This window comes from Gobius niger (assembly GCF_951799975.1).
Source record: "Gobius niger genome assembly, chromosome: 1".
In the NCBI taxonomy this organism is placed as follows: Eukaryota; Metazoa; Chordata; class Actinopteri; order Gobiiformes; family Gobiidae; genus Gobius; species Gobius niger.
The window spans coordinates 3,410,298-3,435,879 of NC_136852.1; the positions used below are offsets into that span (position 1 = coordinate 3,410,298).

At 41.1% G+C, this 25,582-nt stretch overlaps 1 protein-coding gene across 1 annotated transcript; it reads right to left on the reverse strand.

The window, feature by feature from the left end:
* Nucleotides 1–1,785: 1,785 nt before the first annotated feature.
* Nucleotides 1,786–23,951, reverse strand: appbp2 (amyloid beta precursor protein (cytoplasmic tail) binding protein 2). The gene is made up of 12 exons (XM_079574322.1): nt 23,536–23,951; nt 18,557–18,645; nt 16,114–16,265; nt 15,434–15,557; nt 13,774–13,942; nt 13,587–13,676; nt 4,902–4,969; nt 4,601–4,831; nt 4,438–4,523; nt 3,244–3,434; nt 2,996–3,161; nt 1,786–2,058 (listed from the first exon to the last, which is right to left on the reverse strand). Exons 1-12 carry the CDS (start codon nt 23,671–23,673, stop codon nt 1,796–1,798), a joined length of 1,767 nt encoding a protein of 588 aa, XP_079430448.1. The 5' UTR covers nt 23,674–23,951; the 3' UTR covers nt 1,786–1,795.
* Nucleotides 23,952–25,582: the final 1,631 nt, after the last annotated feature.

The following is a 25,582-nucleotide window of genomic DNA, read 5'->3' on the forward strand; positions in this document are numbered from 1 at the left end:
AGCAGGCGCGGAGGCTCCTGCTTCTGTAACAACAGACCCAGCGTTTCAACACATTCCTTTAAAAGTCCCGCCCGGAGCGACTCGCAGAAAAAAAACTGTCCGTGGTTTTTTGTTTTGTTTTGTTTTTTTTGCGAGAGAAAAATCGATCTGAAAAAGTCGTACAATCTGCGGGTGAGAAGTCCATTTTCAGAGTCGTTTTGTCGGTGGTAAAATGGCCTCGTGAAGAAGAAAAGAACATCCCAGGAAAAACAGCCTGAAAACGTCCTTACCTGCGGCTCCTGGAGGATGTTCGGGATGTTCGGGATATTCGTGATGTCGACTTTCGGTTTTTGAAGAGTGAGGAGTCGGATGGAGAACTTGTGGACGCTCGGTTAAAGCTCCTGGACGAGTTAAAAATGTGTGACTTAGAGCTGGAAGATACGAGATCATATCGAGTGATGTCACTGGTGGGAAGAGAAGTTAATCTGCAATATCGAGGTTGTGTCCCAGGGCAAGAAATGGGGAAGAAATAGGGGGTAAATGAGGGGGAAAAGCAGAAAAAATGGGGGGGAGAATTATGAAAATATAAGGGGGGAAATGGGTGGTGGGTGGGGGGAGAAAAAAATAAAAAATAAAATAAATAAATATATATATATAAATGGGGAAAAATTGGAAAATATTAAGCGAAAAATAGCGAATAAATGGGGGGAAAAAGTGAAATAAAAAACTGAAAAAATAGAAAACTGGAGGGAAAAATGGGAGGAAAATATGGGGGGAAAAAATGAGAAAATATTAAGCGAAAGATCGGGAATAAATGGGGGAAAAAAGAGAGAAAAAAGTGGGGAAATGGAAGTAAAATTGAGGGGAAATTAGGAGGAAATAGGAAAAAACTGAGGAAAATTAGGGAAAAAATGCGGGTGGAGTGGAAAAAAAAAAAAAAAAAATATGGGAAAAGAGACAAAAAAAGAGGGGAAAATGAAGGGGAAAATTGGGAATAAATGGGGAAAATAAATTAAAAAATTGAAAAATGTTAGAGACATTTGGGAATAAATAGGAAAAATTGGGGGGAAATTAGGAAAAAATGTGGGGGAAGTTGAGAGAAATAAATGGGGAAAAATTCTAAAAACTTGAAAAAAAAATAAGGAAAAATTGTGGGGAAGTTGGGAATGAATATGGAAAAAAGGTGGGGGGAAATGGAGGGAAAAATGGGGAAAAAAGTTAAGGGAAAATAGGGGGGGGGGGGGGGAATTGAGGGAAAATGCCTTTTGTAGTCTTTCAGGCCTATTATCTTTCAGTGTCAATTAAGATGTTTTCAGAACGTTTTTGCATATTTCTGATGGTTTGCAAAAAAATCGCTTCATCATCGTTATCGAGAAAGTTCCCAAAAATCTATAGATACTGATTTTAGTCAATATCGCCCCGTCCTAGTGCTGCAATGAGCCGAATCTCACTTTGAGTGCATCAATTGTAGTAAAATCCCACGTCAGGCTGAATGGAGAAGGTGCTAAATGTTTTGCTGGGACAAGGAGTCGATTAAAAAAAAACAGAGAATCTCGGCATTTGTGGATTTTCTGTTTGGATATTTCGACACGTATGTATTTTCAGCGTCATAAAGTGATAAACTACAGCTGTGTTGAAAATCTCTGAGCCAAACCTTTGACCACAAGTTCCCCATAAAACTCCACTTCACGAAACACATTCAGACAAATCTTCATAACCCAAACTACAAACACGTCTTCATGTGTAGTTTTCCCAAGTGGAACTGTAGCTTTGTTTTCCTTCGTCCTCCCGTCAGTAAAGTCCCTGTGGGGGAGTCTCAGGCCAGGGCGGGGCGCGTGGGGCCCAGGCTCTGGGCCAGGAGGAAGGCCTGCACCACCTCCTGCGTCTGCTGCGGCGTGGTGTTCACGTCCTCCAGCGCGTCGGCCACCGCGAACTGTCTGTCTCTGAGGCGGTTCCAGTTGGACAGCACGTTGTGGTACTCGAACACCTTCTCGTAGTTGCCCACCGAGTTGTAGAGCTTGATCAGGCCCCGGTAGTCGTACTCCAGGCCGCTGTAGCCCTCGCCGAACAACTTCTTACCTGCAACACACACCAGGTATTCACACGTTACCATCACGCCTTTCACCCGGCTCAGAACATGTGTGTTTTCACATGAAATGACACAAAGTTATCTGAATTAAGAGAATAACGACTACTAAAGGTTTTATCTCATCCAAGACCAGACCAAATCAACTCCAACCTTAGATTTAATCTCATAATTCAAGTAGAGTTATGTCATTTCTTCCTGAAAACGATTATTCTTGTTCCTGTGCACCTAATTGGGTGCATTGACAGAATTTCTACCTTATTTTCTCCCATTTAACTCTAATAATGGTTAAAGTACTCTGAGATTTGTGTAATGGTGCTTCTCAAAATCATCTTGAGGGCCAGAGGTTCTGTGCCGGAGTACCGGATTTGGCCCCCGGGCCTGACATTGCCTACGACACGTAGGCAATGTCAGAACCCATTGTCTACGACCTGATGTAGACAATGGGTTCAGGAGGCGCTCATTATCAAAGCTGCATAAAATCTCGCCTCTGTAAGTTTTAGTATGTGCTTGGTGTCGTTTTAGTATGTGTTTGGTGTAGCTGCAGTATGTGTTTGGTGTAGTTTTAGTATGTGTTTGGTGTAGTTTTAGTATGTGCTTGGTGTAGTTTTAGTATGTGCTTGGTGTAGTTTTAGTATGTGCTTGGTGTAGTTTTAGTATGCGTTTGGTGTAGTTTTAGTATGTGTTTGGTGTAGTTTTAGTATGTGTTTGGTGTAGTTTTAGTATGTGTTTGGTGTAGTTTTAGTATGTGCTTGGTGTAGTTTTAGTATGTGCTTGGTGTAGTTTTAGTATGTGCTTGGTGTAGTTTTAGTATGCGTTTGGTGTAGTTTTAGTATGTGCTTGGTGTAGTTTTAGTATTAGTATGTGTTTGGTGTAGTTTTAGCATGTGTTTGGTTTCCTGGACTGTCTCTGGGATGACTTGTCTCTCACCGATGGCGATGGAGCGCAGGTACAGCCTCTCCGCGTCCTCGTACTGGTTCATGTCGTAGTTGTACAGGGAGGCCAGGTGTCCCACAGACAGGGCCACCTCGTAGTCCTCGTGTCCCAGCAGCTGCTCCTTGATCTGGATGGCCTTGATGTGCATCTCCTCCGCCTCCTGGAGACGGCGGGAAACATCACAACAGGGTTAGTGCTGGTTTAACTTTAGCCCGGTTTAGTGCCCAAGGTTCAGCCCTGACCTTGAACTTCCTCATGGACTGGTAGAGGCGGCCCAGGTTCCCGTAGTGCTTGGCCGTCTGGACGTTGAACTCTCCGAAGGCCTTCTTGGCGAGCTGCAGCGAGGAGAGGTGCAGGTCGTGCGCCTCCTGCAGGAGACGCTCCTCCGTCTCTTTGTTGTGGCAGTCGATGGCGATCTCCTCCAGGATCAGAGCTGCAGGAACAAAAGAGACTCACTTTAAAAGCTCTACACCACAGCGAAAAGCTTCTTTACTGGAGCTTTCAGCCTGAAGGCCAGTGTAACGCATCATTTGAAAGCTAAGACCTGCAAAACTGATCGTGACTTTTTGTTGCGTTGTCACATTTTTGTTTTTGTCTTGTTTTCGTAGTTCTTATGGTGTTTTTTGTTGCTTTCTTCATCGCTTATTCTCTTGCCTCTTTTACATTTTTTTGTTGAGTTTTTGTCCAATTTTTTGCTGCTTTTTTATCGTGTTATTGTTGCTTTTCCGGCACGTTTTTAATCACTTTTTCGTGGCAGTTTTTTTGCTTTTTTCATCACATTTTAATTGTGTTTTTGTCCCTCTTTTGTTATATTTTCATCCTCGTTTTTGACGCTATTTAGCTTTTAGATTTAGGTAAAGCCAAACTGGAGAAAATGTGCTCGGTTTAGGCGCGGGTTAAGAGGTTAACGTAAAAACTCTGGTCGCAGATCTTTAATGTCTTAGCCTCCACCTGAACCGAGCGTTTTGTGTCCGGTTTGGCTTTACCCAAATCTAAAAGCTTCTTGAAAAAAAGCCTCAAAATAGCAGCAAAAACGAGGATAAAATTGCAATAAAAAAGCGACAAAAAGAGACAAAAAAAATTCAAAAAGGTGACATAAATACGGCGACAACGCAACAAAAAGGTTACAGTTTTGTAGGTCTGAGCTTTCAAATGAGGCGTTGCCCTGGACTGTGGGCTGTAAACTCCAGTTGAGAAGCTTTAAAGGTCCTATATCATGCAAAGTCTACTTTTTGGAGCTTTTCGTCATGTTGTAATGCTATTTCCTTCTCAAAAACACCCCTCATTATTTCTAAATAAAACAAAACAAAAAAATATTAAAAAAAGGAAGTGCCTGAGGCCTATACTTGGCTAAAATAGCAGATACAGATCCTCTCAGATTTGCGTTTAGGCGGGGGTTAAGAGGTTAAACCTAAGTAAAGACACAAAGCGCTGACCTTTGACCCGTTTGGACGAGGCCAGCAGCAGGTGGTCCTCGGGCAGAATGTGGGTGATGATGTCTATGGCACGTTCTGCATGAAACCTGCAGAGAGAGACTTGGATCAGACAGGAGGACCTTCACATCCCACCAGAGCAGAGCGCGACTCCGACCGGACTCACAGCGCGTTGTCGAACTTCCCGGAGCTGTACTGGTGCACGTACGAGGAGTAGGCCAGGTCCTCGTGCGCCGTGGCCACGTGGATGTTCTTCCCCCCGAAAACCGACTGCCTGATGTCCAACGCCGTCTGGTAAATCGCAACCGATTGGCAAATATTGTCTACATTGAGTAAGTAAAAGCCGTAGTCTAGCAGCGTGTCTGAATACTTGGGATGCTTGTGTCCGAAATGTTCTCTGCCAAAGAAAAGAATCCAGGTTAAGGTTATTCAAAGCAAAATGACCAGGAGACGGTGAAGAGATCTACCTCGCTAAAAAGACGGCGTGTTTTATTAACTGCTCCGCTTTCCGAAACTCCCGCTTAACCACACAGGCCTGGAGGAGAAAAAGGGCAGAACATTAAGATTAATCTGTAAACAATTCTCTGAACATGGGTCACACATGAGCTCATCACAGTCAAAGCCACGTTGTTTCTGTCTTTGTTGTTTTTCTTTGGGGGAATTACGAGAGTTTCCCTCAAAACCAAATCAATATTTCAAGATTAACCTGTGGATAATGAGACAACAAACGAAAAAGTACACGCAAGATGTAAAAACTTTCCAGAGAATACTTTTTTTTATCCAGAATCAAAGCACCAAATTATCTTTTAACCGTCAAGATGAACAGGTCACATTGGGACACGCTATAAAGCAGGGGTGCCCAAATTAGGTTGGTCCGCCAGAGAGTGACCTGCTTTTGTGCCGCATCTGGTTAATACTTTCTCTTTCCCATTCATTCTCAATGGCAAATTTGGATGCAGTACACTTTTTGGCCACCAGCGACACATTGGGGGCGCTGTTTCACTCCTTTCGCAAAGTTAAGGAAACACTGTTCTTGTGTCTTGGGCTCAATCCGAAACCATCAAATTGTAGCCTCTAAGCACTAACACTAGCAACTAACTCCTTAACCTTTCATGGGGTCGACTGTTAGACCTCTATGCAGTTAGTGAACTAGACCTTCAGCAGCATTTGAACAATCCGTCCGTCCTTAAACAGGGGAAAGGGAAGTGACATCACCAACAGCTGCTTTTCTTCTTCTTTAAAGTTATTGGTGGAGTGCAGGCCAAACAAAAGTGCATGTCGCCCCCTAGTGTACAGTGTCCAACAACAACATAGTGTCCAAACAAAGACATTTAAGGAGAAAAATAAATCCAAATGATCCAAACATTTCCCTTTAGTCTTATTTATTTCAACAGCTGTTTCATAAAGCTACATTAAGCAAATGATCCATGTGGCTTAAGTTTCTACTAAATGAAAACAAAAGCATTTAATCTGTTTACTGAGTTTCCTCTTTAACACTGACATGTGACTGAGCTGTGGGGACGACAACATGGATTTATCACTTTTATAAAGTTTGGCTTGTGCAGAATCTTAATTTTTAATTATTATTATTTTTATTATTAAATGTGCTCCTGTCAATCAACAGTGGTTGCGCATGAATCACTCGAGGGTGGGGGCGAGGGGGGTGGGGGATTTGGCGCAGTGGCTTATGGGACGGCACATAGCTCCTAATCACTGGTTAGTTAGCATCAGAGGTCCCTATGCTAAAGTGGCTATGATAGTTAGCATCAGAGGTCCCTATGCTAAAGTGGCTATGATAGTTAGCATCAGAGGTCCCTATGCTAAAGTGGCTATGATAGTTAGCATCAAGGCTCCTTTTCCTAACTACTTCCTAACTGACTTACCAATTCGGAGGCAACTTGCCATGGCGGACGCTGACGCACATCCGGTTTGGCGTAAGAGCTCTTAGCAATCTGCCCGTTTCGGAAGCAGCCTTGGTGTTTGTCAGTCAGAGCGTTGTAGCATCAACTTTCCCATTTTTACAAATTTTATTCCAAAGGTCATTGACATATATGACTTATAAAAGAATTTATGCTGAACTGACACTTTCAAATTGGTCTAATTTGGCATTTTCTTTGACTTTGAAAGAAATGAATGAAGTAAAGTCACTGTAGGTACTGCATGTGGTGTTGTTTACATTTTGCACTATATTGCTACAATAATTGATTTTGTTCTACTAAAACTAGGCTTTTGTAGCATGTTATTTGCATAGATAGAATTAAATGCAAATGTACACCAAAAAAGAAAAAGTAACTAGTATTATTTGCAGTTATATGTGTTTCACGCTGGCCCGTGACCCACTGACACTTTTTCATTTTGGCCCTCGGAGACAAAAAGTTCGGGCACCTCTACTATAGAGGAAGCACAAAGGCCACAGACATTAGGGATGTACCGATCCGATATTCAGCATCGGTATCGGATTGGACATGACGACTGGACGGGTCCGATACAAGACGGCCGTGGATCTGCTGTCATGGATCTCTATCGCAGCACAGCACTAAACCTGTGTTAATTTCATCGACTAAAATATTTAGTCTTAATTTTAGTCAGTGTTATTTTTGTCGACTAAAATTGGACTAAAACTAAATTAAAAGTTTCTCATGAGACTAAAACTATGACTAAAATGTCCAGATATTTTACTCGACTAAAATAAGACTAAATAAAAATGAAAAGGAGAGACTAAAATCATCCAAACTTCTATAGAGAATGAAAATGTTACGTCACTTCCGCTTAAAAACCGCAAAGGATTATAGGTAGAAGTGGCTAGCGCGCGGACTCAGAAGGCTATCGTCAAGTAAACACGGCGTAAAAGCAGGTATAGAAAGAATGGCTAGAAGTTGTTGTGTTATTAACTGCCATAGCCGGTCGCACGACAGCCATGGGAGACCAATAAACGGACAGATCGGGTTTTATCGAATCCCCTCATGGAAGAAAAATTGCTCAAGCCACGTTTCTGAAGTCACAAAGAGGCGACGGATAGCATGGATTGCAGCCATACGGAGACCAAATATTACTTTCAAAAACACTCCCGCTCACATGTTGGTGTGCTCCAAGCATTTCCACAAAGGTAGGTTAATATTTATTGTAGTTATTGCATGATTAGTTTAATAATTTGTGTATTTGTTAACTGAACGTTTTGTTGGCTTAAATCCTTGTTGTTTGTAGGCAAACCTGCCTACAAAATGCTACAATGCGATCCAGACTGGGCACCCTCTCTGAACCTTGGCCATACTGAAGTTAAAGCAGCTACCACAGCGAGATTCGACAGGTTAAGTGGGAGAGCAAGAGCAAAAAAACTGCCATCATCAGTTCTTCATAACGCTGGACCACTAACAGAGGTGGATAATGCAGGTAAATGTTTTGCTCTGTATTGTTATTCTACTTGAAGCTATTCTACTTTGCCTTTTGTATTTACTTGAGTTGACAAACCTTTTTTCCTCAATAGCCTCTGTAGCTAGCCTTCATGCTTATGTTTTTAAATAATGTATTTCAAAATCAGAACCTAGCACTTTCAAACTGCACTGGTCAAAGTGGCTTGCCATGTTAACATGTTTCCTATCCAAAGTACAAATATACCAGTGTTTTATTACTTGTACAATGTTAATATCAAGTCCTGTTAATTAAATCATATTTAACCCATTTAGGCTGCCTGTAGACGGTCCTTGTCGTCTGTTTATGCATAACTAATAATGTCTTCAATTTTGTTTTGTGTTTTTAGCAACAAACATTGCTGAAACTGCAGTGGAAATGGAACCAGAGCAGATCAGTCCAAACAACGATGAGGAGCAGCAAGAATGTAGGATGTGTTCGCTCAGGCTAAAGGAAATCGCGCACCTGCAGGAAGAAAACCGAAAATTGAAGGAGGAACTGTCCAAAAAGAAACTGGACGATGAATTTTTTAAAGACAATGACTCAAAAGTGAAGTTCTACACAGGGCTCCCATCTTTTGCTCTGCTAATGGGTGTGCTGATGCAAATTCGTCCCAGCTTACCAAACACAGACCGAAAGATTTCTCATTTTCAGATGCTCTTGTTGACTCTCATGCGCTTACGGCTGAATCTGCCTCTAGAGCACATTGCACACCTCTTTGATATAAGCCGAACAACTACATCCACTGTGTTTAACAATACTATACATGTACTTTATGCTCACCTCAGCCCTTTGGTGCACTGGCCAATGAGACATTGCATACAGGCCAGCATGCCACACCAGTATGTTGAGATGTTTGGTGACCGTGTCACAGTTATCATTGACTGTTTTGAACTTTTTATAGAGCGAGCACAAAATCTACGTGCCAAGGCAGAGACATATTCCAACTACAAAAGTAGGTACACTATGAAATATCTCATAGGCATCACACCACAAGGGACCATCTCTTTTATTTCGAATGGATGGGGAGGGCGTTCTAGTGACAAACGTATTGCTGAAAAATCTGGCTTTCTCCAAAAGCTATCACCTGGAGACATAGTGCTCGCTGACAGGGGATTTGATATTAAGGAGAGTGTTGCCCTAATGGGTGCCACTTTAAAAATCCCAGCATTTACCCGGGGCCGCAGTCAATTGGAAGCAAAAGATGTGGAGGCGACACGAAAACTAGCTCATGTAAGGATCCATGTCGAGCGGGTAATTGGCTGTATACGCTCTAAGTACACCATACTAAATGACACTATACGTGTATGTTTAGTGGTGCCCTGTGAGGGTGAAGGCATGACTCTGTTAGATAAAATAGTGACTGTTGCGTGTGCACTCACTAATATGTGCCCGAGTGTTGTATTGAAGCAATGAATATCGGCTGTCCAGTATGAAATTCTGTTAATCATTGATCATTTGCTCCATAAAGCCGGAAATAAAGCAGAATGAAATTAACGCTGGCTCTTTTTTATATAAGATGTAACGACTAGATGGTATCATGAATGAAGTGGCAACATTTGGAAATAGAGACAACAAATTCAGAATCAAATTATGATAAAGTATGCCAAATAAAATGAATCAAAGCGTGTTGTAATACAATGAACTGAACAAACAACTTAATACATGTATTAAGAGCTGAAGAACTTTTAATGACAACCTTTTCCTCGTAAAATGAAGATCTAAAGCGCCTTTTGCCACAGTTTATACAAACACTGCACGTGTCACATGACGCTGTGATATGCTCCTGTGCATTTGCAGAAAGACTTTCTTCCATGTGTTTACAACAATCATTCTACATTTGTTTGTTTTTTTTCTAGTTTTTTTTTAATCAATCAATGTGATGTTCTAAAATTATCCAAAGTAATCAGAATACAGTACACAATAGATTTTAAGGCAAATATTCAGTATTCAGCAACTACATACAATTTCTAAGTGTTCTCCCCAACACTGATTTCAAAAACATATAACACCAAATTAATTTCAATTATGCTCAACATAGGTAACATGCTAAAGCAATAAAGTGCTCAATAAAGGAACAAGAAGCATATTTGCAACCTTAACTAAATTGCTTCAAGTAAAAGCAAAAAAGATTTCTGAACCTAACTTCAGCAATGAAAAAGGCAAAGGAACATCAGAGCAAAATTGGGTTCTCTCTAAAACAACAAAAAACAGTAATATAAAACTGGACCTGCAATGATCAAAACCATGTAAAGGATTGTTACTAGAACTAAATTTACTCAACTTGCTTTTTTCTTTCTTTTGATTGAGGCTGCAAGCTCTGCAGAAGGCTCTACTTGTGAAATACTGGGCACTGGATGAGTGTAATGATGGGCTAAAAGCTCAGGCAGAACAACGTTGTAAAAAAAATCCTGAGCCACTGGTAAAAGTTTACCCCAGAGGTTCACATCTGGCATGACTCGTGTGATTACACAGGTTTTGGTTGTCCACAAAACAAAATCACAGAATTGTGAATTAGTAACAAAGATTTGTGTTTGGACTTGCTTATAGTACATGTGTGTCTGCTTTAATTCCACAATTCCATCTGTTAAATGCAAACAAAACTTGTTGTCTTCACAGGCCTGCAGAAGGTCGTGATCGCGGTGCTTATATGGACACTTGATCTCCACACAGCCTTTTCCACAGCACTCACAGTTAACAAGAGCATCAGGGGTCGCACCCAATTCAGGGAATGATGGGTTGATGATGAAGCCACAGTTCTTCACTTTGAGTTCTCTGTGCTGCAGCTTACTCTGTGAGATGTAGCATTCTCTTGCGGTGTCTTCATTTACTTTTCCCCATTTTATTGGCTCTGGTTCAGTGTCCGACAGTTGACGTGGCTGCTTTTGTGGATAACACACCTTCTTCACTGTCGATAATGCAGGCTTGGCCATAGAGGTGGACACGACGGCGTGCATGTTTGATGCGGTGATCCTTCCTGCTCGTGCTGTGTGCCAGAATTCAGATTTGTGCTGCTCCCTGGTTTTCTCTTCAAGTGCTTCTGCCTCTGCATCTGACACAGCAACATGATGTTTTAGATGCTCACTGTGCTGAAGAAGAGCAGACAGTTCACTGCCCCTCATCTGTGGGTCATAGAGACGGAGGAGTGATTTCGGGAGGATACGAGGCTGGACAGGGTCTGCATACTGGTGGCAGAACTCCTCCATAACAGAGCAGAGTCCTGACCTGTGTGCATGCATAATATCTGTGAGAGGTTTTAATTCTGCCAGTGTGCTCTTATTTATTGGTCCGCCACCAATGCGAGTCCGGATGCTGGGTGGTGAGCTCTCAGTTTGTCCTTCACTGATGGACTGGTCCAGTGCCCGTTTCCTTGCTGCACTGGTTGTGTAGTCGATGGTGTGGCCTGGGACTCCTTGTACTTTGTTCACATTTGAGGGCATTATCCAGTAAGCCTGAACATCTGTGGGTGTGACATTCCCTCGTAGACGCACTGCAGTGTCAATTTTGTACAAGAGAGCTGCCACATGTACACACTTCTCAGCCACACCAGCCATGCATGTGCAATGGGCACTCTCCACCTCCCCAGTAGATTTCAGGATCACCCAGGGCAGAAGAGGCTTTTGGCTGAGGCGCATGGAGTGATTCACCTGAAACAGTCAATGTAGAAAAACATATTTCAGAAAATAGAGTAGTAATAGAGCCATAATTTATCACAGGTTAATTATCCATCAGGTACTACAGTAGCAAAACACCTAACAACACTGAATGGGCCTATGACAGGTAAAATCTGCACTAGAAGGTATGCACTTGTGTGCTTTTCATTTCAAATTGAGCTATCAAATTGAGTAACAATTTAAAGAATATCATTGCAGCTCTTCTACACATTTTACTCTGTTATTTTAGAAGTTATGCATGGGAGATCATTACATAGCTGCAAAAAATGTAGGGGGCTGTGTCTACAATGTTATTCTCATGTTAGTCTTTGATTTTATTTTAGATTTTAATAGGAAAAGAATGTGCATTTCCTGTAGAGAGGGTATGCAGAGTTTATCAAATAAGATAAATTGGAACCTTAAATTGAGGGATTCCTCACAGAACTACAGAATAACGTTGTAGACATATCCATACATAGCAACTAAATTTTCTTTTACCATGCTATTGCTTTGATATTGCCATGTAATTCCGTGATGTTGATTAAGACATTACAAAACATAACCTATATAAATGTTATTGATTTTTTTTTATGGAGGTCTATGATGTACATGAGGATAATTAGCGACTGACTGGTGAACTTACCTTCGAACGCACGATGGTTTTATGGTCCACTCGAAACATCTCGAGGTCCTGTACCCATCCATCGGTGAACTGGACCTGGGCCTGTTGCAGGGCTTTGAAGTTGCTAAATATTTCGTGGGTGTACGCACTAACACTCAAAATCATATAATTATATATGTGTGCGTGTTGAAAGTTCGGTAGTATGCTAACGTCTTTAGTCCATTCTTTATGTTCATACGGATCTAGCCCTTTCACTGCTTTCACCTTTTCTTCGTACCGTTTTTTCGCATTTTCGTCAAGTTTGTCTTTGTATGGGCCTGCGGTGTTGTCCTTCGTCTTGTACATTATTATTTTTTGTCATTTAAAAGTTTATTTGGAGTTTGCCGCTGAATGAATGGCTATCGGTGCGCGAAAAGCAAGCGCTAGACGTATTGTTTTGAATTCGCCGCCACTCGTACCCACAATGCAATGCGCGTCAATCACGTGGTCTGTCAATCTCTATTGACCGTCTGAAAGAGCCTCAGATCATTTAAATCCTCTGGCAAAGGATCAGCTCTGAGCTTTGTTCATGTGGAGCAGCTCCATGAAGTCGAGGACCACGATTAAATATGATTATACTGAATATTGTAAATATAAGTCGACTAAATTAGTCTTCATTTTAGTCGACTAAATTGACATGCAATGCAAGTTTTTTTTTTACTAAATCTTGACTAAAACTAAATTAGATTTTAGTCAAAAGACAAAAACTAAAATAAAACATGTTGTCATAATTAACACTGACCTGCAGACTGGAGATTCACAGATTCACGGCCTTCATGCTATCGCTAAGCTAGGCTACTGATTTAATTTATTTGATTTATTCTTAATATTGTGACTTGGCACATAAGTAAGAGCCCTCATGAGTTTACAAGACACATTTCAAAACAGAATTCAGATGGAGCTGCCAAAATAAAATCTCAGGAACTGTACAATCGATCTGAATATCCACATCACACAGGAGGATACACATTAATTTGTCCACTATTGTTATTCTGCCGCTAACACCTGCTTCTGAAAAACTGTTATTTAAAATTCAAAGCTAAAGCCAAAACCTCTTGCATGTTTATTAAAAAAAGCCAATTGGTGAAACTACTGTAATATCCATAGACTTTCACAGGGGTAGGCAACGTCAGGCCCGGGGGCAGAAACCGGCCCTCCATCATCAAACTCTGGCCCTCGAGATGATTTTGAGAAATATTATGACCCAAATCTGAGATCAAATGCCTAAAATGTCTTAGCTGAGCGCACCCTTTTAGGCCATAATCCTAAAAGAACACTCATAAGGGTTGAGGTTTCGGAGGCTGAGACCCGGCTCTGACGCTGCACACACGAGGAAAGCAGCGTGAAGAGTTTGGAAAATGCCAAACTTTCTGAATTGTGGTAGAGGCTGATCAGTGCTCAGGGTGAGGGAACATGATGCTGTGTCGTACCTTCGAGGCTTGTCGTAGAACATCTACTACTACTTTAACAGGCAGCCCTGGAGTGATCTCCTTCATCGCCTCTATACACCACCTGTACGCCTGCCAGACGAAGACCAGGGAAAACAAGGCGTGTTAGTTTCTTTGCACACTGAGTCAGAAGGATGTTTAATTTTGGGATGTTCCGCGTCGGCCTCACCTCGTCGTAGTGGCTTTTGGCGAAGAGCAAGGCACACAGTTCTCCGTACAGCGCCGCCCTGTTGGCCTGGTGTCCGTGCGTCGACAGTTTGTCCATGAACGACTGGGCGAGTTTGAACGTCTCCTCCCCCAGGTGGTATTTGCAGTTACCGTTTCGCACGTGGAGCAGCCTGCGCACACGAGGCGGAGTTAGACACTTTCAAGGAGAAAACACAAAACAATAAAACAATCTACACACTGTCAAGGAGGAAACACAAAACAATAAAACAATCTACACACTTTCAAGGAGAAAACACAAAACAATGAAACAATCTACACGTTTCTCAACATTTGTAACTTAGAGCAAATAGAAACTGTGCGGATCATGGGAAATAAAATCAGAACATTTGAACAAATCATTCGCTCTGGGCAGATTTTGCTTTATACTTCTACAGATTGTCACTCATATAAATACACACTATGGGTTTACATTTTTCATTAAAGTGATAGTCTGTAAGTTTGAAAAGTGAGGACATAGAGTGAAATTTGACCAGAAAGCCCTTCTTAGTTTGCAAAATGAAGAGAGCAGGAAAAGACTTTTCAAAAGTAAACGATCAAGCTCCTCCCCTTTCCTCCTGATTGGTCCAGACAGGCTGGTTCACAGGATGAGCTCGTCTCATTGGTCGATGCGGGAGGACACTAGACTCTGATTAGTTGCTGAGATCCGCGAAGGATGGATTTTACAAAAAAATTATATGTTTGTATTATTACTTTACTTCAAAGTCGATTTTGCCCTTTTTATAAAATGTGTAAAAAAATCTAGACTTCCAGACTAACACTTCAGCTCAGGTAAGAACATATCACAGTATGGCCTGTTCCTTTAAAGCCTGCGGTGCGGCTCTTTTGAGCTTTAAAGAGCTGCATGTGGCTCTTGAGGTGGTGGTTGCCAAACCCTGACAGAGAATGATCTTGTTTAAAGCAGTGATTCTCAAGTGGTTTGGCTTCAGGACCCGCCGTGACCCGAGGATTTCAAACCACGATAACCCAAATAAAAATGTGATTTTATCCAAATATTGTATCTTCTATTGGACGGTCATGGGTTCGAATCCCAGGTCCCGCAAATGCACACTGTTGTAGTGTCCTTGGGCAATACACCCCACTTACCTCCAGTGACTGTGCACATTGGTGTATGAATGAGAGAGTGAATGGGTGACTGGTTCCTTAGTGTAACTTACGCGCTTTGGGCCGGATAAAGGGAGAAAAGCACTATATATGTCGAGAACATTTAACATGCACCATGTTGGATAAATGGCATCAATTTTAGGCCACAAAATTAACAAAAATTGCCCGCAAAGTCCTGGAGGAACTCAACACGGCCTTTTACGTAATCAGCTGTTTCTGCCCTCAAACTCATCCACATTTTAAAGCAGTCACGTAACCACCACTGGAAATGGTTACGTGACCGTGATCTATCTATTATGAAAAAACTTGGGTCAAAGACTGACATTAATGACTCTGACATTAAAATGAAGACGTTAAGGGAGAAAACGAGCTATAAATCTCAACATTGATCCTTTGCGTGAAAAAACGACTGCGTCTCGCTTAACGCCGTTTCTCTGCCGTGTTCGGGAAATGCATCTGATGATGAGTAAAAACACGTGAATGCTCCTGTAAACACTGACCTGACGCAGCACTCCACGGCCCTGAAGCAGTGAAGCACCTCGCTGTGGAGAGAGCAGAGCTGTAGGCACGACAGGAACACTTTCTCTGCGTCTCCGTACCAGCCGGCGTCCGACAGGAACCCGCCTGAAAACACCACACACGACAGGAGTGAGCGAAGACACACATTAAAGATCTACGTAGGTTTGTTTTGAAGCTGTATTCCTTCTCCACATCTTCAGTTTATATTTTAGGCATTTAAAGAAACCCTTGCAATATTTCATACAGTAGGTAATAACGGGGGCTAGGGACGCACTGATCCAATACTGGTATCAGATATTACAGCAACAAATATCCGATACTGAACCAATACCACTGTTGGCTCTCACCGGTGTATGCTAATGCTAATGCTAATGACAACTAATCCAAGCTGGGACAGAAATTATCAAATAAACACCTAAAGACGCTTAATAAAATAAAATAACCACATAATAACGTATAGGGATATTAGGTGATGAAATATCTGTGACGTTAGAAGAGACAATATATGGCAAAAGTCTTTCATTTAACTGAGATGGACCCTTTTTTTTGTTTACAAACTGGACCAAAATCAAAAAATGCTTGAAACTTGAACCATAAAGGAATTGTAAACCGTATCCTTCAGGTGTCGGTGTCGGGATATCCCGCCGTGACGCCCTCTTACCCAGGACGAAGCCGAACTGAATGGCCTTCTCCTTGACGTGGGCGTCCGACTCGGCGATGTAGGAGCAGCGGCGGCTGAAGGAGTTCGCCAAAACGGACGCCACTTTCACCCCGTGGTCCATGAGCGCCTGGAAACAGTGGTGCAGGAGGTGTCTGGGGAGAGGGAGGGCGGCTCTGGTTAACATCTTAGTTTTAATGGCAATAAAAAAATAGACCAGACTCTCCTCGTGACGCTCAGATTAAAGTGGACGTGTCCTGCACATTTTGGTGCCTCAGCTTTGATATTTAGTTTGATCATTTGAAAGTGTAAGTGTTAAGTCTCTGTAAGAATTAAAGAGTAACAACAGAAGCTCAGGGGCTCCTCCTGCTGACACGGCGTGAGTGCGAGTTTTTGGGCTTGAACAATGACATAAGTGTAATCAGGAGGTACAGGACGAGGCGCTGACACTGGAGAAGAAGAAACAGCTACATTTAACAGCTCTGTTCGACTGTTGGTCTGTCTTTAATGAGGGAACAACGTTAAAACGTGGTTTACGCTTCCAGAAAGTCGATTTTGCACGAACATGTCCACTTTAAGGATGTTTCTTCTCCGAGCAAGTTGGAAATAATCACATCATCACGTCTTGCCCATGTGAAATCATTCACAAATGTAGCACGAAAGGCGACTGAGACGACGCTTTAATCCAAATATGGTTATTTTTTTTCTGGGAGAAGCCACGGCTAAAGATGCAGAAATAAACACATGTCCAAATTGTTCTAGCAAATTGTTTATATGAACCTTTCACGCCCGTAGAATTTAACTTTTTTTCTCCGTAGTGCGTGTGCTCTTAATTCTGAAATTCAGGAGCACAAAAAAAAGGAAGCTTTTAGCAGGGAAGAAGGGAATTAAAACACACCACATGCCACTTCCAGCATTGTTGTATCTGTTTGCATTGATTCAGCAAAACTCATTACGTATTAACACTGTAAATGTTGTTTTTGTCTCCCAAAACAACATTTTGGGAGAAAGCGTCCGAAGAAAAAACAATGAAAACGTCACAAAAAAGCGTAAAAATTAACTGATTAAAGTGCGATAAAAAAGTGTTGGATACTAAAAAGACTGTCGGAGGTCAAAGCTCTCGATTTACCGATCGATCTACGTTCCCACCCTCACCTATGGTCTTGAGATTTGAGTAATGACCGAAAGGACGAGATCGCGAATACAAGCGGCCGAAATGAGTTTCCTTCGCAGGGTGTCTGGGCGCACCCTCCGAGATCGGGTGAGGAGCTCAGCTACCCGGGAGGAGCTCGGAGTAGAGTCGCTGCTCCTTCACGTCAAAAGGAGCAGCTGAGGTGGCTCGGGCATCTGTTCCGGATGCCTCCTGGTCGCCTCCCGCGGGAGGTGTTCCAGGCATGTCCTAGTGGGACAAGGCCTCGTGGAAGACCCAGGACACGGTGGTGGGACTATGTCTCCGAGCTGGCCTGGTGTGGCCTCGGGGTCAGAACATCTGGAGGAGGTGTGTGTGGATCGGGAAGTTTGGGCATCTCTGCTGAGACTGCTGCCCCCGCGACCCGGCCCCGGATAAAGCGGAAGAAAATGGATGGATGGATGGATGGACTAAAAAAAACTATGACAAAAACTCAACAAACAAAAAAGTGACCAAAATTCAACAAAAAAGTGACAAAAAATCAACAAAAAAATGTCAAAAATTCAACAACAAAATGTCAACAATTCAACAAAAAGTGTCAAAAATTCAACTAAAAAATTTCAAAAATTCAACAAAAAAGTGACAAAAATTCAACAAAAAAGTGACAAAAAAAATCAACAACAAAAAATAAAAAATTCAACAAAAAAGTGTCAAAAATTCAACAAAAAAGTGTCAAAAATTTAACAAAAAAATGTCAAAAATTCAACAAAAAAGTCACACAAAAAAAAAAGTCACAAAAATTAGATGGAAAAAGAACAGGAAAAACTCGGTTAAGGCGGGGTAGAAGAGGTTAAGCTCGTGCATGACGACACTTCGGACCCGAATTAACACCTTTTTTGTCATTCTACACATTAGGACATTGTTGGAACATGTAGGGGGAGGAAAATACTTAATTTTAACATTTTTAAACTTGTATCGTCCCTTTAAGGTGAAGTTCAAAGAGTTTGCCTTGTGGATTTTGTAATGAAGCTTAAAGAAAGACCTATAAATGTTTTCACAGAGTTGTCAATTTGCTCTGGTGAGCGCGCTGACCCTGAGTGACATTTTAACGACCGTGGAGTGATTAAGAGCCAAACACAAGAGGAGAATCACAAGACTTTGACTCAGGGAAAGCGGGCAGAGGCCGAGCCACATCACTTCACTACGATTTGTGCAGCTCGGTAATCAGTTTGACACCGCAGTCAGTCAAAAAGCTGTGAGGAAACACTGTCCCGTCTAAAGCCTGGAAACACGGGGGTTAAATGGGCTTTTTCTTACCTTTTGTCAGACGCCCGGAGCACTTTGGCGAAGACCTCGAGCTCGCAGAACTCTCCCCCGAGCTGACAGAGGCGGCCCTGCTGGTACAGCTGCGACACAACACAAAAACACACAATTCACCTTCATCACCGAGAAAAGACATCACTGAAGCATCGCTCTGTGGGCGGGACAGACGGAAGACGGAGAGAAAGAGCCTGTTGTTGACCCGTTTGTTTTGACCTTTAACCCACTGCCCTAAAACATGACGTGTGAAACATCTGAAACTGCCCCAAGCACAATTTAACGCATGATTCAAACAAATTAAAACTACAAATGAGCTTTTTCTGCTCTTAGTCGAGCCCTGGCGGTATCTGGGACAGTTATTTTGATACTTGTACTTTACCAATACTTTCTCCAGTACTAATACTAAAAGAGCCAGAAAACAGAACAATAATGTGTGGATGATCTGCAGATTTACAATATTTCCAATGTCGAGAAATGTGTGAAAAATGGGGAACAATTTGGGGGAAAATGGGGGAGATTTAGAAAGAAGAAGGAAGATCTGGGATAAACATTGGGAATAAATTTGGGAAAACTGGTATAACTGGTATTGCTTAACCGTACCCAGCCCAAGTCACAGTATCAAATTGAAAGTGTGATATATTGAGTCAGTTTCGGTCTGACATTCTGACAACAGCAGCGAGAAGAAGCTTCTGGAGATAAAAGTGAAGCGTCCTGAGCTCAACCAGCCCAGTCCAGTCGATGTCATGTGAAAATCTCTACTATAAAATTTCTACTCTACTCTAATCTCTAATCTCCGATAAAAAACCTACCCAAAACCTGACCAAAACCAAACAAAAAACCCGACCAATGCCCGATCAAAACCTGGTAAAAACCCAACAAAAACCTGATACAAACCTGACAAATACCCGACCAATAACCGACCAAAACCTGATAAAAAACACAACAAAAACCTGATACAAACCTGACAAAAATCCGACCAAAACCCGACCAAAACCAAACGAAAAACCCGACCAATGCCCGATCAAACATGATGAAAACTCGACCAATACCCGACGAAAAACCCAACCAAGACCCGACCAATGCCCGATCAAACATGATGAAAACCCGACCAATACCCGACGAAAAACCCAACCAAAACCCGACCAATGCCCGATCAAAACCCGATAAAAAAACAACAAAAACCTGATACAAACCTGACAAAAATCCGACCAAAACCCGATAAAAAAACCTACCAAAAACCTGACCAAAACCCGACCAAAACCTGATAAAAAACAAAACAAAAACCTGATACAAACCTGACAAATACCCGACCAATGCCCGACCAAAACCCGATAAAAAACACAACAAAAAAGTCACAAAAACACAACAAAAAAGTCTCAATCAGTTTTGTAGGTCTTAGCTTTCAAATGACGTGTTACCCTGGCCTTTAGGCTGCAAGCTCCAGTCTAGAACTAGAGAAAAAGCACTCGGTTAAGGCGGGGGTTAAGAGGTTAACAAGACAGAAAAACTCTTAAAAAAATAAAAAAAACTTAAAAACGTACCCAGCCCAAGTCACAGTATCAAATTGAAAGTGTGACATATTGAGTCAGTTTCGGTCTGACATTCTGACAACAGCAGCGAGAAGAAGCTTCTGGAGATAAAAGTGAAGCGTCCTGAGCTCAACCAGCCCAGTCCAGTCGATGTCATGTGAAAATCTCTACTACCATGGAGGATAATCCTTGGATGAGGTTTAGAGTTTAGATCCAGGCGACACAGTGAAGTGCAAGGGAACCAAACTCACGGTTAAATCCTGTGAGCAGCATTCGTGATTCAGCTGATTCGATCGTGACTAAAGCGAAGTCACAATCTAAAGAATAAAACGAAATAAAAACATTTCAGCCAAACGTCAGAGTCGAGAAAAGCACCACAGTTAGTTCGTTGCATTCATTGTTTTACTGGATTTCAACTAGAGCCTTCCTTTTTCATAAAACCATTACCGATACTGTTTAAGGCTTATAAAATGTACACGTTTCACTCCTAAAGAAATATATGGCGACCCTATATTTGGAAGTACTTATGCAGTTCCATTAAAGCCTTGTTTTGGTCCTGATTTTTTGGTTTTTGAAGTCTAGTTTTCACACATTTTGATGATGTCCTCATACTAGGGCTGCACGATATGGATCAAATTTCATATCTCAATATTGACTGATGGATTGATTGTTTATTCCGATAAATCTTTCATCCCTAACTCATACCGCGTTGAAACAATGATATAGTGACCGCAATATCAGGCTCCCTTATCGTGTATTGTAAGCGTTGTTGCTTGTTCATCTTTATCTATAAGCTTCACTTCCTGACGGTCCAACCTTCAACGTCCCTCCCAAAAACACAACTTTATCAACCGTTCAGCCAGTACAAGCCAACTGCTGTCACAACATCAGTGCATTTACTCACAAATTATCTATTTTTGCAATACTTGAACAAAAAAGTTTTACGGATTAAGGACATTTTCAAGATAGAAAAAATCACGCGAAGAAGAAGGGATTACTGAGATGTCAAGTGGTCCACGTTAAAATCATTCATCGCAATATTTTCCAGCCTCAATAGATCAAAGTTTACATTTTGTATTAGTGAAAGGCCTATTACCTCCGAATCCCAAATAACTACTTTCTCCCATACCTGAAATAGTTCCCAAATATCTTGCTTTGTTGTGAGGTACACCTGGTAAACAAAGATAGAACAACATTTCTACTCTCTGGGTAAACCTGTTTTCCTAAGGTGAGATTTAGGTAAAGTTAGAGATATTTATCTCCTGAAAACCTCCTTTGTCCGTCCTGCTGCCACTTTGTCAACAGCCCTTATATTTGTTGATCTTTTTTTCTTATTATTCAGCATCTACAATACACAGAACAAAGTACATTGAAAGTGTAAAAGAATTAAAAAAAGCTCTATCGCGTTTTTTATTTCATAACTTTTAAAGATTTGCAATACAGATTAAACCCATAAATAAAACCTCTAAATGCAAAACGACCAAGGATGTTGTTAGCATTTGGCCTCTCCCAGTGTATTCCTTTATCTCCTATAACGGGGGTGAAGTAGGAAGTGACAGCTCAGGTCAGAACATATCTCAGTATGTAAAACAGTGGCCCGTTCCTTTAACCTCTCAACTCCCATCTGAACGGATCCCATTTCCTCCAGTTTGGCTTTACCCTAATCAAAAATCTTCTTGGGAAAAAAGCACCAAAACAGCCACAAAAAAATAGAAGAAAACAAGGATGTAAATGCAACAAAAATGTGACAAAAATGCAACAAAAAAGTGACAAAAATTCTACAAAAATGTGACAAAAACTCATCAATAAAATGACCAAAACTCAAAAAAAAGAAAGAAAAAAAAAAAACATACAAAAGGTGACACAACACAGCAACAACGCGAGGAAAAAAAATCAGTTTTGTGGGTCTTAGCTTTCAAATGAGGTGCTAAAGGAGGTTAACCGGCTCATATTCTTTGAGATCTTGAATTCTGCTGTATCGCTTCGTATAAAGCTCACTGGGTAGTGCTTGTGTAATAAACCTGTTGGAAATCACCTCTAAAAATGTGGGTAGTTGGATATTGAGTTGACTGAATTACCACCTCTCGAGCTAATTTCAAGAAGAACCCCCACCTGAACCAAGCACATTTTCTCCAGTTCGGCTTTACCCAAATGTAAGAGCTTCTAGAAACAAAAAGCATCAAAATAGCGACAAAAACGAGTAGGAAAACGCAACAAAAACCCGACCGTAACACGACCGAAAACCTGACGAAAACCCGATACAAACCCGACCAAAACCTAATGAAAAACCAGACCAATACCCGACGAAAAACCCAACCAAAACCCGACCAATGCCCGATCAAAACCCGATAAAAACCCAACAAAAACCTAACCAAAACCCGATAAAAACCTGACCAAAACCTGACAAAAACCCGATAAAAACCTGACAAAAACCCGATAAAAAACCTACCGAAAACCTGAACAAAACCCGACCAAAACCTGACCAAAACCCGACCAATGCCCGATCAAAACCCGATAAAAACCCAACAAAAACCTGACAAAAACCCGATAAAAACCTGACAAAAACCCGATAAAAAACCTACCGAAAACCTGAACAAAACCTGACCAAAACCCGATAAAAACCTGACCAAAACCCGATAAAAACCCGACCAAAACCTAACGAAAAACCCGACCAATGCCCGACGAAAAACCCAACCAAAACCCAGCCAATGCCAGATAAAAAACCTACCGAAAACCTGACAAAAAACCCGACCAATGCCCGATCAAAACCCAACAAAAACCTGATACAAACCTGACCAATACCCGACCAAAACCCGACAAAAACACAACGAAAAAGTCTCAATCACTTTTGTAGGTCTTAGCTTTCAAATGACGTGTTACTCTGGCCTTTAGGCTGTAAGCTCCAGTCAAGACCCTTTTGGGACTGTCAACAATAAAAATGGGTAAAGCTGAACTCGACAAAAAGCACCCGGTTAAGGCGGGGGTTAAGAGGTTAACAAGCCAGAAAAACTGTTTTGTGTGATGGAAAAAAAAATCCTCCACATGATTAAGTCAAGGTTTTCATTTAAGTCCAACAAGACCACAATGCACCACATATTTCTGTCCATCCAGCCCTAGCAACGTATAGACTTCACTCTATGAAGAATGTATCTGTTGTTGACACTATCAACCACCGACACATAACACACAGTCACTGGCTTCTGAGCGATCCCTACGATATTCAGCCAGTGTTCGGCCTAAATTAAGTGTCAATCCTCATGACACGTCAAACATGTCTCTACAAACCCACTGACACGGGCACAAAAGCAAGGTTAGCACAAATCCAGCTGAGTGTGGAAACTGTGCTAGCGCTAGCCCGCATCGTTAGCAGCCCGTTAACGTTAACCCCCCCCCCTTTAACAGCTAGCGCAGCCCTTTCCCTCGCTCCCTTCGCCCCCGGAGCCTCACCTTGTAGTAAACATCGAACTGTATGTTTTCGGGGAGCGAGCGTATGTCCCTCCTGGAGCGGCTGTAGTTGTCCACCACGGCGGAGATGGCCGTGTTGTAGAGCGACTCGGGGATCCACTCCAGCTCCGCCGCCGCCATGTTGTCTGTCGTCCCTCTCCCGAAAAAAAACCCGTCCTCCTCCTCCTCCTCCTCCACCTCCTCCTCCTCCTTTCCCCCTCTCCGCCCGCTACATTCGCCGCTGCCTGCTCCGCGTACAAGCGAGCGACACCATACACCATCAAGGTCGGGGGTGCGAGGAGCTACGGGAGGGGTTTGGGGCTTGATTTGTCACGGTTTTGCTTCATTTCTGTGCCATAAACAGCAGCAGCAGCAGCGGCGGCGGCGCAAAGGTAGTTGAGTTCACCGGCGCACGCGCTCTGACGCACTGACGTCATCGTGCGGGTGAAGCACAGAAAGTCTCAAAAAAAAAAAAAATTATTATTATTGTTATTATTATTATTATTATTATTATTATTATTATTATTATTATTATTATTATTATCATTATTATTTATTTATTTATTTATTTATTTATTTATTTATTTATTTATTTATTTATTTATTTATTTATTTATTTATTTATTTATTTTATTATTATTATTTTTTATTTTATTTTTTTTATTTATAACAAACGGGTAATAGCCTTACAGAAGTAGCCAAAACATTTATTCAAGTAACTTTAAAACATTTTTTATCAAGTAGAAGTAAAAGTAGTGGTCCAAATATTTACTCAAGTAAATGTAACCGCTCTTGTTTAGTAATCCATACATTTTTGGAAAGATGTCAAGCGCTTCATTATGGGAGCCATACTTCTTAGCTATCAATTTATATAACAATTACGAAATGTATTATGTTAAATAATTATAGGATTTTTTTTTATTTTTTTTTTCGTTGTTTTTTTTTTTTTGGCACAGTACCTGATTTTTTTGTGGTGGAGCGCAAACATTTGCGGGGAAAAAAACACTGCATCCAGCATTTGCACCAGTGAAAGTGACCCACCAGTTGTTATATGTGTCTTTAATCCAAATAATATTCATTTCCAGCCTCACATAATCACAGTTCTTTGTCAATATTGGTGTATCTGGACTAATGTTTTCATAAAGGAGTTTGAAGTGAACTTATACTTTTGCTTGAAATTCAATATTGTCATTTTGATTTAATATTTACATTTATTTTACATTAACTCAGAAAATACGTACAAGAAAAGTACGCATTTCAAGTTTAAAGTTTAATGGTTTTGTGTAGCCCATTATCACAACAGAAGTCGCCTCACAGCTGCACCAAACATTAAGGCAATAAAACAGAGCAATAAATATGACAATTAAAAGTTCAGGCGAATCCTGGCAAATATAATGTCCAATAGATATATAATAGTAACTTTATCTTTATATAAACAGAACTAAATAAATACATCATATGATCATAAACTGATAAAGCCGTGTTTATGACTGGACACATCCCAGATCTGTCCACACAAGTTCACAGGTTGAATCATGCACAAACATGTTCAGAACTAACTACTAAACCGAGTACATTGACAAATATCAGATACTTAGGATATTTAAAAACCTAAAAACAAAGCAAAATTTTAATGTCCATTGATTATTTTTCATTGATAATTACTTTAAGACTTCCTAAAATCCCTTCTTAAAAATCTTTACACCTTTGTCACCAAATTAATCTAATACATTTAAACCTGGTTCTACTTATTTTTCAGATTTCTTCAGAAATATGGTACTTTTTGTCATTTTTTACTTAAATTGCCTCTCTCCTTATGATAATATACAACAAAGTAAGTCAGAAATGATTAGAAATGAGATATTCATTAATTTTTTTATTCTCTTTATATTTCCTATTCACCCGTACTGACTTGCAGACACAACTATTTATTTATTTTACATTTATTTTAAAGGGATGTTTCAGGATTTTTGACATAGGGCCTCATTTCCTAGTTATCCAGAGTGTTGCTGGTACCTGGAGATATTTTTTTGTAATTCATGCAGTTCTT

Bases quoted from the DNA above. Each gene is read 5' to 3' on its own strand.
- appbp2 (XM_079574322.1), bottom strand. From the start codon at position 23,673: ATGGCGGCGGCGGAGCTGGAGTGGATCCCCGAGTCGCTCTACAACACG. The intron at 13,943-15,433 runs GTCAGTGTTTAC...TCGTGTGCGCAG, and splicing joins GCCGTGGAGTGCTGCGTCAG to GCTGCTCCACGTGCGAAACG. The intron at 3,435-4,437 runs GTCAGCGCTTTG...TTGTTCCTGCAG, and splicing joins CTCGTCCAAACGGGTCAAAG to CTCTGATCCTGGAGGAGATC.